Source organism: Pongo abelii, chromosome 5, assembly GCF_028885655.2.
Source record: "Pongo abelii isolate AG06213 chromosome 5, NHGRI_mPonAbe1-v2.0_pri, whole genome shotgun sequence".
Lineage (NCBI taxonomy): Eukaryota > Metazoa > Chordata > Mammalia > Primates > Hominidae > Pongo > Pongo abelii.
In genome coordinates this window covers 107,360,214-107,377,724 of record NC_071990.2, presented here as the reverse complement: position 1 = coordinate 107,377,724, position 17,511 = coordinate 107,360,214, and the positions used below count along the sequence as shown (strand labels likewise).

The 17,511-nt window shown below is 36.0% G+C and overlaps 1 protein-coding gene across 1 annotated transcript in view; it reads left to right on the top strand.

The window, feature by feature from the left end:
• The window catches only part of ATG5 (autophagy related 5), a gene marked incomplete at its 5' end in the record, with an annotated part of 140,103 nt that overhangs the window by 31,191 nt on the left and 91,401 nt on the right, over positions 1 to 17,511 (top strand). Inside the window, 2 exon segments of the mRNA NM_001132922.1 lie at positions 1,458 to 1,536; positions 14,665 to 14,827. Coding sequence (NP_001126394.1) covers positions 1,458 to 1,536; positions 14,665 to 14,827 — 242 coding nt within the window.

Below are 17,511 nucleotides of genomic sequence, written 5' to 3'. Positions count from 1 at the left end.
GATTACAGGCTTGAGTTACAGTACCCAGCCCATCCTAAATTCCTACCAAATAAATACATGATCTCTAGAAACTGATGACTTTTCCATAATTCTGTATGAGTAAGCAAGCATAAATTATATATACAATTATATATATAAACATATATCTATGTTTATATATATAAGCAAATGTGTACTGCTCCTTGCAGAGCAGGGCTATCCCATAAGCATTGTGCCCAGAGTAGCACAAGCATAAATAATATTAACTGACATTTGAATCTTGGTCAGAGTTACTCATTTTGAGATAAATTTGATATGTTTTCAAATTTTGCAGCTCTTAAATCTAGGAGTAACTCATTAATAGATTATACAGATAAAGACAGGACTGTGTATAACACCAAGTAGTCTTCTTTTTGCCTTTGTTGTGAGTACAGGTTGAGCATCCCGAATCCCGCAATTTGAAATCCAGAATCTAAGACTACAAAATCCAAAACATTTTGAGCACTGACATGACACTCAGAGGAAGTGCTCATTCCAGCATTTCAGATTTTCAGATTTGTGATGCTCAAATGGTAAGAATATGATGCAAATATTCCAAAATTTGGAAAAAAAAAAAAAAAAGCTGAAATCTGAAACACTTCTAATCCCAAGCATTTTGAAAATGGGATACTCAACCTGTATTATTTAATTCTGATTAACCAAGTAAGCTAATTTACTTTAGATTTTTTAAAAGGATGACTTAAGGTTTGTCCATTGAAATCTGCAGCATTTGTATTAGTCATGTTTATTTATTGCTAAGTTATTTACTTCACTGTGAGTAATGGTTATATTAGGAAATGTTCTCTTATTTTGGAACTTATTTTTTTAAATTTAGAATTAGGTTTCAGAAGAATATTCAGTGGCTTGGGAAAATGTTGACATTATATTATGTGAAAAAGGTTATAGTACAGTTTGTAAAGGATAGTCCTAATCTGTATTTAGATATGTATGTGTAGGTAAAAGACTGGAAATTTATATGCTATAATGTTAATAGTAATAACCACAGAATAGGTGATTTGCATGCGTTTTAGGTGCTCATCTTGGTTCTTAAAGTTTTTTAAAATTTTAAGTTCTGAAAGTAAAAAACATTTAAATAAATTTACAAAAATCAACTGTCCTTTATGAATACGAGGATGACAATTAGATGCAACGGTACTGTGACATAACAGTTCACATGGCTGATAAAGAATGCCTTTGCCCACAATCCTGTTGTGCATATTGAGGTTTCTGTGGGAATGGAGTGGTTAGAAGGAAACCACCTGATGCCTGGAAAGTAGATCATACTAGCCCAGGCACCTAATTATAGAATGTAGCCTTCCTGTGATTTGTGATTAAAGCCCCTGACATTTGGTGTTAAAATATGTGTTGGAAATTTATTTTGGAGTTGTAGTTACAACTTTACGTATTTATTTTCTCAAAATATACTGTTTCATTTTTAGGCATTATCCAATTGGTTTGCTATTTGATCTTCTTGCATCAAGTTCAGCTCTTCCTTGGAACATCACAGTACATTTTAAGGTACAGTAAATTGCATTTCTCCTTTGTCCCACTTGTGATACATAATAAATAGACTTCAAGTAGAATTTTCTTTTTAAGTGAAGTTATTTATTGCTTTTCCTGTGACACTGTTTTAGTTGCTAAGCTTCAATTAGTATTTTTCTATAAGATACTTTTCAATTTTTTCCTCACTCTTGGCAGAAACACTTAAACTTTTAATACATGAACTGCTTTTCTTTATTAGTGCTGAATACACTGTTTAAAATTTACGAGTGTTTGGGCCAGGCTTGGTGGCTCACGCTTGTAATCCCAGCACTTTGGGAGGCCGAGGTGGGTGGATCATGTGAGCTCAGGAGTTCAAGACCAGCCTGGGCAACGTACCGAGACCCTGCCTCTATAAAAAATAAAATTTAATGTTTTGAAAGTTGGTGTTAATTTTTAAAAGTCGGCTAGAAAAAACAAAAATCCTGCATGTAGACGGTGATATGGAAGTACAGAGGGGACAACCTAATACTGTTGAGTAATTCTAAGGCTATTTTGAATGAATTAAGAGAAGGGTTAGGAGATGGAATTCCAAAGATTTGATCTACCTCTGTTTTGAGAAATGTTCATTCCTGTAGTTTTTAAGACCAGACTGAATTTAGTGTGACCTAATTTTGTCTCAATATTTTATGAAGTGCTGGTCCCTTATTCCCTTAGCCACCTTGCTTCTGCTCTGTTCCCCTCCCCCAATTCACAAACACCATTTGGTTTTTGTGATTGGAAACACTTACATTAATTGATTACGAACAGTGATTCATTCTCAGATAGCAATGATTCCACCATATCGGTCTCTTATATTAGTTGATCACGAACAGTGATTCATTCTCAAGTAGCAATGATTTCACCATGTCGGTCTCAGGTACTTGAACTGGTCTTGAACTCCTGACCTCAAGTCAAGTGATCCACCTGCCTTGGCCTCTCTCCAATATATTATTGGAGAGAGGCATGTAGAGTTCGAAAAAGTCATTTAGGTGTCTGAGTTTCTTTCCCATCAGGGGTGTCCGTTCATAGTTACTGCCCAAAGGTTGCTCATTCATTCTTCATATGATGCTTTTCCTTCCTGTTTTACTGAATTTGAGTTTGTGGGTCATTAGAGCTTATTTCCATGTACATTTATTATAATGTGCTTTGCACAATACCATGTTATTAAACACGTTAGTTACCAAAGAACAGTACAGATAGAGCACATAGTGTTGGTATGCATGAATTTCATTTACCATGTTACATGCAAAGCAAGGAATGCTTGTATATACAACAATTTAAGTTTAGAGAGGTGTGGAGATAAAACTACTTCAAACATATTAAGGGTAGGGGTGCTATATTGCCTAACGAGTCTTTTCTGTTAGTGTTGGAAAATAATTCCAATAATTAGATTTTTTTGTGTGAAAAATAAGCTCTAAAATACTTTGAAATCTAGATTAAAATTTATCATAGCTGTCTGCTTGTTTATTTATTCACTCATTCATTCATTCAACAAATATGGAGATCCTTCTGTGTGTCGGGTTCCTGAAACCCTTTCAATGGATTCATGAGGTCAAATCTGTTTCCATGATATGATAATATCAGGATGTTATTGGCCCTTCCCATTGTGTTAACATTTACACTGATATGCAAAAACAATGGTGGTTAAAACTGTGGGTGCCTTAGCACAAAGCAGGTCATTGTACCTCACTGTACTAGTTGTCATTGTTTTCTTTATAACCACACACTTACAGTAAAAAGAACACCAGTTTAAGACTGTTCTGGATGAAGTAGTACAAAGTATTAATTATTATTAATCTTGACTTTTAAGTACATGTCTTTTTAGTATCCTGTATGATGGAATGGGAAGTACACATAAAGCTCTTCTGTTGCATGCCAAATATGGTTGTCTTGAGGAAAAGCACTTGTGTAATTTTTTGGTTGCCAGCTGAACTGGCCACTTATTTTTATGAAACACCATTATTTTACTTGAAAGAATGATTGACAGACAAACAGTGGTTGTTGAGACTTTGTTATTTGTTAGACATTTTCTTGAAAAAGAATAAAGTGAACCTCTCACTGCAGGGAAAACAAGTGATAGTGTTTGTTGTCAGTGGTAAAATTTCAACTTTTAAGTGAAAATTTGAATTTTGGAAAACATGATGCCACTGTAAACTTGAAAGCTTTATTCTTAAATAATTTTCTGATGAGATTGGTGGTCATCTTAACATCTGATGTTTTAAAAGTTTCATATAGTGAAAGGGTCAACATTTGGAATGCGTAAATCAGTGAACATTTCCAGATGACCAGTGCTTGATGTTACAAGATTATGCATGTGTAAAAAGATCCATTCAAAGCGCAACATTAGAATAAGAAATCTTAATATAACAGAGTATAAAATGTTCATTGATAATGTTTCAGATTCCACATTATTATTACAATAAACTGGATGGGCACGATACCTCACACCTGCAGTCCTGGCACATTGGGAGGCTGAGGCAGGAGGATTGCTTGAGCCCAGAAGTTTGAGACCAGCCTGGGCAACATAGACCCCATCTCTACAAAAAGTTTAATAATTAGCTGGGCACAGTGGTGTGCACCTGTAGTCCTAGCTACTTGGGAGGCTGAGGCAGGAGGATCACTTTAGCCCAGGAATTCGAGGCTGGAGTGAGCCATGATCATACAACTGCACTTCATCCTGGGTGACAGGGCAAAACTCTGTCTCTAAAAATGAATGAATGAATGAATGAATGAATGAATGAATGACAGGGCAGACTCTGTATCTAAAAATAAATAGAATAAAATAAGCCAAGTATGGTGGCATGCACCTCTAGTCCCAGCTACTTGGGAAGCTGCAGTGGGAGGATCACTTGAGCCCAGGAGTTTGAGGTTACAGTGAGCTGTACCACTCACAGTGATTGCACTCTATCCTGGGTGACAGAGTGATACCCTGTCTCAAAATAACAATAATATAATAAACTGAACTTGTTAAATTTGGTGTAGTATTGAAGAATATCCACAAAGCCAAAAAGGCTATTAAAATATTTCTTTTAAACTACATATCTTTGTGAGCCTGAATTTTCTTTATATACTTCAACCAAAATCACATATTGTAGAATATTGAACATAGAAGCAAGTAAGGTAATCCATTGGTTGTCTATTAAGGCATTAAAGATATTTGCAAAAATACAAATTAGTGCCAGTGTTCCTATTTTTTTGTTGTTGTTGTTCTGGGAAATATAGTTGATTTTTGTGGAAATAAAATTTTAGTGTTAATGTGTAGTGGTTTTATTCTTGGTATTTTTAAGTGAATTAATGTTTTTTAAATGTTTCAGCTCTAGTTTCTAGTGTAAATATCAGTAATATAATCCACATAAATATAAACTCTTTGGGATCCTTAGTAGGTCATATATTTTCTTCCCAGTAGAAAAGTTTATTAGCAAATAGAAAAAAGAATCTTACAGTTAATAAGGAAATTATAGAGAACATTTAGAGTTTGTTCAAGCTATCAGTGTGTTTCTTTCAGCTGTTCTTACTTATTCTTATCCTGGCCTGTTAGAGGAAAGTTATTGCCCAGATTTTTTTTTTCTATATATACTAAGTTCCCTTCATTTAGGGGAGCATCAGGACCTAGATTACTTCAAAGGTTATCTTCAGATGTTTAATTGATAGCTTGTACTGATTGGTGTAGGCCTGCCTCTATTGTACTGCCTTATAGATTTTTGATTGATTATAATGAAACTGGGTGAGTGTTAATTTTCAGGCAGAAAATCAATGCTTTTAGTGAGGAAGCGGTTTTTAAAGTTCGTAGAAAGTAGTTTATACATTCAACAGATTGGATGTATTGAGTAACAATTTTGTGTCACTTGGTGTCTCTGCATTTATCTTCTGTGATGTTGTATTGAGTATGCCAGATAATGTTGATGTTTTAACCAGACTTCTTAGAATTTCTTTTACAATTGTTTTCAAAGGTATTAATAGATTTTGATTAGATTTTGTGCAATATCAAAGCTTCTAAGAGATCCCGTTGCCTCTGCCACACACACACATTTGGATCAGTAGTTCAGACTAAACTCTTCAAAAAAACACTGTTAAAAAGTTTTCAAACAGACATATTTCCTCTAATTTTTAACTGACTTTGATTTTTGTGATTTGTATAGGTTTATAATGTTTATAATAAATGCATTTTAATGTCTACAATAGTGATTTTCAAACTTTAATGTGCTTTCAAGTTACCTGTGTCCCTTACTAAAGTGCAGTTTCTGATTCTGCAGCATTGGGTTGGATTCAGAGATTCTGCATTTCTTACAAGTGCATAGGTAATGCTATGATATTGTTCCGCCAGACCACGTGTTGATTAACAAGAGTTAGAGAACAATGAAGATCTAAAAGTTAATGGTAATTTTCTGTAGAACCAAAAGCTTTTAAGGGTAAATCAGAAAATTAATATTTTTATAGGCATTTTTGTATTTTCTATTTTCTGGGAGATAAATATAATTATAGAGTGTTAATTGCTTTATAACATATAGATTTGGATGTATGTTTTGTTTACCAAAACAATGAAAATGGTACCTTCTTCAGGCTTTTCTCATTAGTTTTTAAGGACATTTTGATTCCTAAACTTGGTGAGACTACCAAGAAAATTATCTCATTTCTGTCTTCCCAATTTTTTATATTAAAAAATTTAAACATATATTAGAAAAATTAATTATGCGGCAGGGCAGTGACTCACGCCTGTAATCCCAGCACCTTGGGAGGTGAGGCAGGTGGATCTCTTGAGGTCAGGAGTTTGAGGCCTGCCTGGCCAACATGGTGAAACCTTGTCTCTACTAAAAATACAAAAATTAGCTGGGCATGGTGGTAGGTGCCTGTAATCTCAGCTTCTTGGGAGGCTGAGGCAGGAGAATCGCTTGAACCTGGGGGGCGGAGGTTGCAGTGAGCCGAGACCATGCCACTGCACTCCAACCTGGGGAACAGAGCAGACTCCATCTAAACGAAAAAAAAAGTTAATTGTGGTCCAGTGAATACTCATGATACCTTTCACTTGATTTGCTGCTTTTTAACATTTTGCCACCTTTGCGTTTTCTCTTTCTTTGTATTTTTTTTTTCATTAATTCTATAGGCATGCTGCTTGCAAAACGACATTACAGTTAAAAGATTACTTACAGTATGTAGATTTTTTAAAATTAAAAAATTTTTTTCTCTCTTTGTCCATGTTGAGAACAGTGCATGGAATTTTTAAAAAAGGAGTTAATGTGATTCAAGTTTAATGACATCAGGTGAAAATAGTGGGGTCTTTAAAATGCCCAGTTCTGTTGCAAATCCTAAATAAAATTTAATAGAGTAAACAAATCCCATAAAACCTTGGTGTTTCTCTTTCTTCCTCTTGGTAACATGGTGCTGATTTGGTGCGTTTTGGTTTTGAGGAGAGGAGACATTTTAATTTTGAATGTTGACAGCAATGATTAGGGATAAGAGCTCACATTTGTTAAGTAAAATAAGATCAACATTCAGATAAGTGCTTATGTGCTGAACTCTGCTGAATGCCAGAGATAACACAAGGTAGGTTTTTGAACCAACTTGTCTTTCAAGCACAGCAGGCAAATCCTGTTTTGCTTACCATGCTTGAAAAGGCCCTGCATTGATCCTGACTGTTCCTTGAGTATTTTTGTGTGACTGAGCAAGCGTCTTTTCTGATGGGCAAGTTTTTTCTTGCTAGGCCAAGAGCCACTGTGTTTCTTTGAAGGAATTTATCATGTCATGTCCCTCCTTCTGTTCTGTGTTGTTGACAGGTCTATGGCAGCTTTTCTTTCTTGAACTTCTTGAGTGTATTTCATGGTCTCTCCTTTGCTTCTATCGCTGCCTGCACTTCCCAGCTATAAATGTTGGTAGCTGTTTTATAGTATCTAGCAATAGTGTGTTGTATTAGTTACCTACTATTGTCTGACGAATTACAACTAGCTTAAAACAACATTTGTTCTCTGACAGTTTCTGTGGGTCAGGATTCTGGGCATAGCTTACTGGATCTTCTGCCTAGGTTATGAGGGTGCCATCAGGGTGTTGGCTGGGCTGCGTTCTTACCTGGAAGTTCAACTGAGGGAGAATCCACTTCTAGACTTAGTTTGCTGGCAGAATTCATATCCTATGGTTGTAGGATTGAGGGGCCTATCTTCTTGTTGGCTGTCGGTAATAAGCTGCATTGAGCACCTAAAGACCATGTGAAGTTCTTGTCATGTGGACTTTCCCAACATGCCTACTTGCTTCAGGGCAACAAAGAAAGTCTAGAGGTAGTCTGGTAGTAAGACAGAATCTTACTGTTTAACATGACTTAATCACTGGGGTAACATCCCATCACCTTTGCCGCATTCTTTGAGTTAGAAGCAAGTCACAGGTTCTGCCCATGTGCAAGGGGGAAGGGATTATAGAAAGATAGGAATACCAGGTGGTGGAGATCATGGAGGGTCATGCAAACTTAGAACTTTATGAAATAAGGCTTGTTTAGTCATTTATTCATCAGATATTTATTGATGTTAACATATACTTTTAGCCGTGACAGAGTAACTGGTATGTGAGTTTTCCTCTAGTCATCAACAATTAGAAAACAGGACCAAAAATATGAAGTAGAGCTGTTTTTAGCACTGAACCTTAGAAAGGGAGCAAACAAGGTGAGCGCCATGTGCTTTGGAACGGTTGCCTGACGGTGGTACGGAGAGTGGAGCTCAAGCAGAGCAGAGAAGTTCAGTTGAGCTGAGGATGCACAAATTGGAGTTCTGGGATGCTGAAGTGGTTGGAACTTGCTAGGCAGGGTATCAGAGAAGAAGGAGCCAAAGTGTACGTGTATGTTCTCCCTGGGTGCTTGGCTGAGGCCTGGGTTGCACATGCATAGCTGATACTCTGCAAGGTCTAGTAGATAGTGGATGTTTTAGGGTTAAGAGTGGAAAAAGATACTGAATGTCTTATGATGCTGGGAAATGTTGGATTCTAGCTCATTCAAAGTGGAGAGACATCTGGCTACATACTAGGCAGTTACCTGAGATGCCAGAAAGGCCATGATTTTGGAGTAAGGATCATACATCGGAGCGGGAGTTGGCAAATGTGGTCCACTGATTGTTTTTGCATGGCCTGTGACATAAGAGTAGTTTTTACATTTTTAAGTGGTTGGAAAAAAATTAAAAAAAATATTTTGTAACATGTGAAAATTGTATGAAATACAGATTTAGTGATGACCATAAATAAAGTTGCATTGAAATGCATCCACTCATGGAAATTCATATACATATTGTCTATGACTGCTTTGCGGCTACAACAGCCTAGTTGAGTATTTGCAATAGAGACTGTATGACCTGCACAGTGTTGAATATTTACTGTCTAATCCTTTACAGAAAGTTTGCCAATCTCTATTGCCAGTCTCTAACCCTAGAGTAAGAGTTGCTCTGGAACTGCCTTTTTAGGATTAAGGAGAGCTGCCAGTAAATTAACTGCCAGCCAGAACAAAACTTAGCGTCTTAAAGGAAGACAGTATAATCTAGAATCCTTACAACATATTCACAGTGTCCACCATACAATCAACAACTACTCGACTTGCAAATAAGCAAGAAAATATGGTCCATATCAAATAAAAAAAAATTTTACTCTCAATAGAAACTGACCTAAGAGAATCCATATCTTGGTACTACCAGAAAAATGAATTAAAGCAACTATTATAAATAAATTCAATAACTTAAGAGAAAAAAATCACAAAATTGTAGAACTATTTAGAAAAATATCTGAAATGAGGAATTTACTACATGGACTTAACAGCAAGTTAAAGATGGCAGAAGTAAGGTTCTTTGAACTCAAAGACAGATCCATAGAAGTTACCCAGTTTGGAGAATAGAGAGATGGAAATTGGTATAGAGGAAAAACAGAGCCTCTGGGATAATATCAGGCAGTCTGCATGTAATTGGAGTTCAAGGAGAGGAGAGAGAATGGGTCAGAAGAAATATTTTTAAGAAATAATGGTTACACTCCTCAATCTCAAAGCTATAATAATCAAGACTGTGTGTGGGGTGCCTACAGAATGGGAGAAAGTATTTGCAAATCATATACTATCTAATAACAGTTTAATATGCAGAATATGGAAATAACTTGATAATAAAAAGAAACCCAATTAAAAATTAGTCAAAGGATTCGAATAGACATTTCTGTAAAGAAGTTCTATAAATGGCCAGTAAACACATGAAAAGATGTTCAGCATAACTTGTTTTTAGGGAAAAGCAAAAAAAAAGAAAACCACACAATGAGTTACCCCTTCACACCCTCTAGATTGGTTATCATCAAAAAGATGATGTACAAGGCTGGGTGTGGTGGCTCATGCCTGTAACCCCAGCACTTTGTGGGGATGCGGCAGTTGTATCACTTGAGCTCAGGATTTCGAGACCAGTGTGGTCAACATAACGAGAACTCATCTCTACTAAAATAAGTTTTAAAAAAATAGCATGGTGTGGTGGCATGTGCCTATAGTCCCAGCTATTTGGAAGGCTGAGGTGTGAGGATCACTTGAGCCTGGGAAGAATAGTGAGTCCTGATCGCATGTCTGCAACCCAGCCCGGGTGACAGAGTGCAACCCTGTCTCCAAAAAAAAAAAACAGAAAACAGTAACACATGATGGACAGGGTATAGGTTAATTAGACCCTTCACACGTTGCTGATGAGAATGTAAAATGGTGTAGCCTTTTTGGAAAGCAGTTTGGTATGTCATCAAATGATATACTTACCATGTTACACAGCAGTTCTATTCCTAGTAATATTCCCAAGAGAACTGAATATGTAAATCTGATATGCAAAATAGGGAAATAACTTGCGTCCACACAAAAGCTTATACACGAATGTTCATAATAGGCAAAGTGGAAATAACCCAATGTCCATCAGCTGATGAATAAACAAAATACTGTACGTATCCTTACAATGGAGTATAATTTGGTCATGAAAAGGAATGAATTACTGATAATATGCTACAACCTTGAAAATATCATGTTAAGTGAAAGAAGACACAAAAGACTGCACATTATATAATGCATTTATATTAATTGAATAAATAACTTTATGCCAATAAATTTGACAGATGGACAAATTCAATGAAAACACAAGGCACGAAAACCGACATAAGAAATAACAGAAATGAATAGCTGTTTATAAGTAAATTTGATTGTAATTTTAAAAGCCTCAGACAGTAAAACACCTTGCACAGATAGTTTCATTGGTGAAGTCTATAAAATACCTAAGAACTAGTCGGGCGCGGTGGCACATGCCTGTTGTCCCAGCTACTCAGAATACTGAGGTGGGAGGATCGCTTGAGCCCAGGAGTTCTGGGCCATAGTGTGCTATGTCGATTGGATTTCCGCACTAAGTTCAGCATCAATATGGTGACCTCCTGGGAGCAAGAGACCACCAGGTTACCTAAGGAAAGGTGAACCAGCCCAGGTCAGAAATGGAGCAGGTCAAAACTCCTGTGCTGATCAGTACTGGGATTGCACCTGTGAATAGCCACTGCACTCCAGCCTGGGCAGCATAGTGAGACCCTGTCTCTAAAATAAAAATAAAATGAAATAAAATATTTAAGAAATAATATTACAAACTTTACGAGCTTTGTTACTCTGTACAAACTTTTTCCGGAAATGAGACACTTACCAACTTGTGTTAGAGGCCAGAATAACCCTGATACTGAAACCTGATAAAGACATTAAAAGAAAATTATAAGCCAGTATATTTCATGATCATGGATGCAAGAGCCTTCAACAAAGTACTAGCGAATTGAATCTCGTAATAATTAAAAAGGACGGTACACACCATGACTGAGTTGAGTTTATCCTAGGAGTACAAAATTGATTCAACATTTAAATCTCAATCCATGTAGGCCAGGTGCAGTGGCTCGCGCCTGTAATCCCAGTACTTTGGGAGGCTGAACCAGGAGGATTACTTGAACCCAGAAGCTCAAGACCAGCCTGGGCAACATAGGGAGACCTCATCTCTACAAAAAAAAATTTAAAAAATTAGCTGAGTGTGGTGGTGTACACCTGTGGTTCCAGCTACTCAGGAGACTGAATTGGGAGGATCGCTTGGGCCCCAGAGGTTGAGGCTGCAATAAGGTGTGATTGTGCCACTGTGCTCCAGCCTGGGTGACACAGTGAGACCCTCTCAAAATAAAAAAATCTCAATCCATGTAAATCACAGAATAAAATAGAAAAATCAATAGATACAGAAAAAGTGATTCATGGACAGAATTTAATACGTATTTGTCATCAAAACTTATAGCAAGCTTAGGAATAGAAGGGAATTTACTCAGTTTGACAAAGGATAGATATGAAAAGCCTACAGTTAAAGTCATGCTACATGATGGTTTATTGAATGTTTTACCCTAAGATCAGGAAAAAGGCAAGAATGTCTGCTCAGTGTAAGCACTTCCATAATGCATCGTATGTGTTCTTAACTTTGCTATTAAAAATTGTACAGTAAAAACCACAGGACTTATGGAGGAAAGGGTTACTTCTGGGGCAAAGGGTTAGAGGCACAACATCCACAAACTTAACTGACAAACAGGAACCTAGTAAAAACCATACCACAGTTTTACACAGGTAAAACGTATGAGAAATGCATAAATACTACAATAAATATGGTATTTCATGTTGCAAAGACTGGAACTTTGCTTGCAGAAGTGGACATGGAAGACTTGCGCCGTGACAGGTGAAGTGAAAGGAGGATTTTCTGGAATCCGACAAGAAATCGTAGCACCTGATGTAGATGAGTACAGCTCATAACATGAATTGAAGTAGCCGGTCCATTTTGGAGGTGTGCACATGTGTGCATTGTATGTTTTCCTAGCTGATTGGTTTAGCTAGGTGAAATTTTCTGTTCACCTAGCATTTCTTGTGAACAGTATTTACATATGCAACCATAAAATTCACATTATACTCAACTTGTTCCCTAGTAGTTGCTTTTAAACAAATGCAAAAAACTTAGTTCACAGAACATATATGAATTTACCAACAAGCATATGAAAAGGCACTCAACATCTTTAGTCATCATGGAAATGTAAATTAAAACCACAAAGAGACATTACATTACACTCACTAGAATGACTAAAATGAAAAAGATTGACAGTAGCAAGTTTGAGGACACGGAGTAACCAGAACTCTCATACATTGCTAATGGGAGTGTAAAATTGTACATCATGTTGAAAAATAGTTTGGCAGTTTTTAAGTAAAGTTAGAACATACACTTACTCTGTGACCCAGCATTTCTTTTTCCAGCTGTATACCCAAGAAAGATGAAGACGTGTCTATAAAAGACTTGTGTATTAATGTTCATAGCAGCTTTTTAAATAATAGCCAGTATCTGGAAACAATCCCAGTGTCTATTAACAAGTTTTTAGATAAACAGGTTATGGTGTATTCATTAAATGGCATGCTACTCAGCAACAAAAAGGAATTAATTACTGATATGTGCAGTAAACAGGAATGAATCTCAAAAATATGCTAAGTGAAAGATACTAAGTTACATAATGCTGCAATTCTGTTTATATGAGATTTTATTACAGGCAAAACTAATCTGGTGTTATGTCATTATCAGTGATTTCTTGGGAAGGGAATGAGGGAACTGACTGCAAAGGGCACAGAGGAACTTTTGTGGGTGATGGTAATGCTGTATACTTGGGCTGACAGTTACTCATTGTCAAAACTCACTTAATTGTACTCTTGATTTCTGCATTTCACTGTATGTGAATCATAAGTTTGACTTATTAAAAAAGTTTACTGAGAGAGATGAGGAATGGTATCTTTAATCACTTTCTAATTCCTGCTTTCCATCAGTGTTTCATAGTCACTCAGGAGCTTATTTCTTTATCTTTTCATTTCATTCTTTTTATGAAAGCTCCATGACAGGGATAATTGAATGTTGTTTATGAATACAGTAACCGGAGTAGGCTATAACTAAATGCTATTTTTTTTTTTTTTTTACCATTTTTAGCTCCTTTTAAATTTATTAAAGGACATATAGGATAATAACTTTGTAAAATAATGTTTGAATATAATGATTATCTTAAATATTTAAGTCTTTGGAGGAAGTGATATTGTACAGTGGTTAAAATGTAGGACTTGAGTCAAATTAGCCTTAAATCCTAGCCCCGTGACTATCAAGCTGAATGACACTTGCGACTTTAGACATTCCCTAAGCTTTAATTTTTTTATCTGTAAAATAGCAATAATAATAATGTTTACCTCAAGTGTTGTGAGGATTAAATAAGATAATCCATATAAAAAGTTTTAATACAGTGTCACAGTAAGTGTTCAGTAACTGTTAGCTGTTATTATCTTTTTTTCAGTGAAAAGTGCATCAGTCGTCTCATTTACGTAACTCCCTATATGTCCAATGAGCATTGCTTTAGCTGCCTAAAAGAATCAGTGAAGTTATAGAATGTAAATTTAGCTATTTAACTTTAAAATCTACTTTTAAACAGCTTTATTGAGGTCTAATTGATTTATAGTAAGCTTAACTTAGTCAAAGTGAATAAGTTTATGCCACAATTTATATGTTCATTTACCTGTTGATATTTAGATTTGTTTTCTGTTTGGGGCTGTTACAAATAAAACTATTGTGAACATTCATGTAGCAAGTCCTTAAATGGACATAATACTTTTTTCTTTTTTTTTTTTTTTTTTTGACATAATACTTTCATTTCTCTTAGGTAAATGCCTAGTTGTGGAATGGCTGGGTCAGATGGTAGGTGTCTGTTTACTCTTCTTAAGAAACTACCAGACTTTTCCAAAGTGGTTATACTATTTTACATTTCTGTTAGTAGTGTATGAGGGCTCCATTCCACATCTTTGCCAATACTTGGTATGGTCAGTTGAAAAGCTATTTTTCAGATTATTACCCTTTGATGCCTTTTTTCATGTTGTTATAAAACACATAAGAATTATTTGGGAAAAGTACAAAATGGGCCAAATAGCTAAAGATTTTTAAGTTAAATTTTAAAGTATTTTGGGTTATTTCAGTGCTAAGAGATAGTTTACTAGAAATATTGAAAAACTGGGGGATATAGTTCTCTTTTAAGAGGTTAATATTGTAATGTGTGTATCCTGTTTTATATGTGTATTTTTTCCTTTGATAGAGTTTTCCAGAAAAAGACCTTCTGCACTGTCCATCTAAGGATGCAATTGAAGCTCATTTTATGTCATGTATGAAAGAAGCTGATGCTTTAAAACATAAAAGTCAAGTAATCAATGAAATGCAGAAAAAAGATCACAAGCAACTCTGGATGGGATTGCAAAATGGTAAGTATAATAGTGTTTAATTTTAGAATACCACTTTATAAAATATGATACAGCCATAACCCTGTGAGTAATTGATACATTTTAGAATTGGTGGTACAAGTTAAAATTGTAGCCTCTGTGCCCAGATTTGCACAGAAGCTACTTTTAGTCATACCTTACATTCTGCTCTTTTGGTGTCCCTCTGTTCATGGATTCTCTAGCATTAGACTGATTGCTTAGCCCATAATGTATGGCATATGTCATATAAACTTGGGTATAGCTTCTGAAGGAAATGCCATTACTCTAAGGATGTGGTCTTTATTCCTTAGTCATGACCTTTCTGTGGTCACAGTGGAAAATTCTGGATATGTACAAAGATACCTCCACTTGTTTGGGGATTGAACTCCAACCTCTGCTTTCTCAGGACAGTAGACTTGCTTTGTGCTTCAATTCCCTTTCTCCTTGCTGCGGTTTAGAAAATACTCCCAAGGAAAAAGCTAAGTGGAATGTGGTGCTCATCTCTGTATCCCTCATGTTTTGGAGAATGTAAATAACTCTGTGAGCTTGCCTGCATTGATCACCCTCTAGTGCCTTCAAACAGTTGTTTTATGTACAGATAGTCCTCCTTTTTACATGGTTCCAGTATGCATGAATTTCAGTTATCATGGTTTAGTTAAGTAACACCAGGTCCCCAACTGTATGGTTCAAATTTCAATTACCATGGTATATTAACTGCAGATAATTACATAAAATGCAAACTTTATTGCTAGTTTAGTCCAGGAATCATTACATAACAACAGATGAGCTTATGATCGGTGATAAATTATGTCACTTCTTTCCATGTCTGTCAGTGATTGGCCTCTCTATGTCTGTTATTCATTTTACCCACAGATAGCAAAGCACATAGTCGTGTTGCCTCGTTGTCTCCAGCAATAAGCCCATGTAACATTTTATAAAAATGGATAATTGAAAAAGGGAATTGGCCAAGAGAGATGTAAATCCAACAAAGAAACAAACTGATAATGTTGGGAATGAAATTTGAATAGAAAGAAATGGAGTTATAGAAGCAACAGCTGACTTTGGAAATGTTGACATGGCTGCCCTTCAAGAGACTAGATTATGCAGCCAGGGGAACTTACTGAGGAACTTATATGCAGTAAAGGTGAACTTACTGACATAAATAAGGAAAGTAGTTGTGACGAAAGGATGAAGATGTCCCAAAGGAAGTGATGCTATAAAAAACTTCATATTAAAGGAACTGTCAGATATTTTATGACATTGAAATACAAATAATAAAATGTTAGAAGTTGATTAAAATGTAGAAAAAATGACTTCAATTCACTAAGGCATGGGAAAGATGCTTGCCCATGAGTTAAATGTTGAGAAAGCAAGCACTCTTCAAACTATAGTTCTTAAGTTTTTACAAAGAAATAAAACACTTTTGGCTGGGTGTGGTGGCTCATTGCTGTAATCTCAGCATTCTTTAGGAGGCCCAACTGGGAGGATCACTTGAGGCTAGGAGTTGGAGACCAGCCTGGGCAACATAGCAAGACCTCATCACTACAAAAAAATCTAAAAATTAGCCAGGGCATGGTGGCATGTGCCCACAGTCCTAGGCAGGCTGAGGCAGGAGGATTGCTTGAGCCCAAGGAGTTCAAGGTTACAGTGAGCCATGATTGTGCCACCACACTCCACCCTGAGTGACAGAGTGAGACTCTGTCTCTAAAAAAAAATAATTAAATAACATTTAAAAATAAAACAGTTCTCAGTGTTTCTAATGTGTTAAATTATAATGTACTAAATAAATATTAGGATTTCTTTTAACTTGTTATTTTTCAGTATACATTTATTGTGGTGTTTTGTTTTGTTTTGTTTTGTTGAGATGAAGTTTCACTCTGTCACCCAGGCTGGAATACAGTGGCACAATCTCAGCTCACTGCATCCTTTGCCTCCCGGGTTCAAGCGATTATCATGTCTCAGCCTTCTGAGTAGCTGGGATTACAAGCATGTGCCAACATGCACAGCTAATTTTGTGTTTTTAGTAGAAACAAGGTTTTGCCATGTTGGCCAGGCTGGTCTCTAATTCCTGGCCTCAAGTGATCTGCCCGCCTTGGCCTCCCGAAGTGCTGGGATTATAGGCATGAGCTACCACGCTCAGCCTCTAGTGTATATTTATAACCAACGGTAAGAGTTTTTAATGTTTTGACAAAATTTTTTAAAGATTGTGGAACAATTGTAATTGTCCCTATTAGTTATTAAGATCACTTTGCTTAGTTTCAACTTGCATGATTAGTTCTCCAGTCCCATCCTATGATGCAAAGTGAGGGCATGTCCTGTAATTCTTCTGTCTTCAACAGTGTTTTTGGCCTGGGAGTTAGCCCAGTAGATGTTCTTTCATGGCAATGACTAGAATAAAACAGAAGAAAACCTTCACCTGCCATAATTTTTAAAAAGTGTGATCTAGTTTTAACTTTTGGACTATGCTATTACCACATCAAATGAGTGTTTGTAGGTATTTAGTATTCGTTAAACTTTCCTTTTACAAAATTTAGGGCATTTCTGTGGTATCAAGAGCAAGTAAGGCATGTATTTTATGACAGTGTATACTGTAAATTACATTTTTTCATTTCTCATTTCTTTGTTTTAAAATTTTTAGATTTGACCTAGGTTACGTGGAGTCACTCCTTAGTTTCATATTTATACAT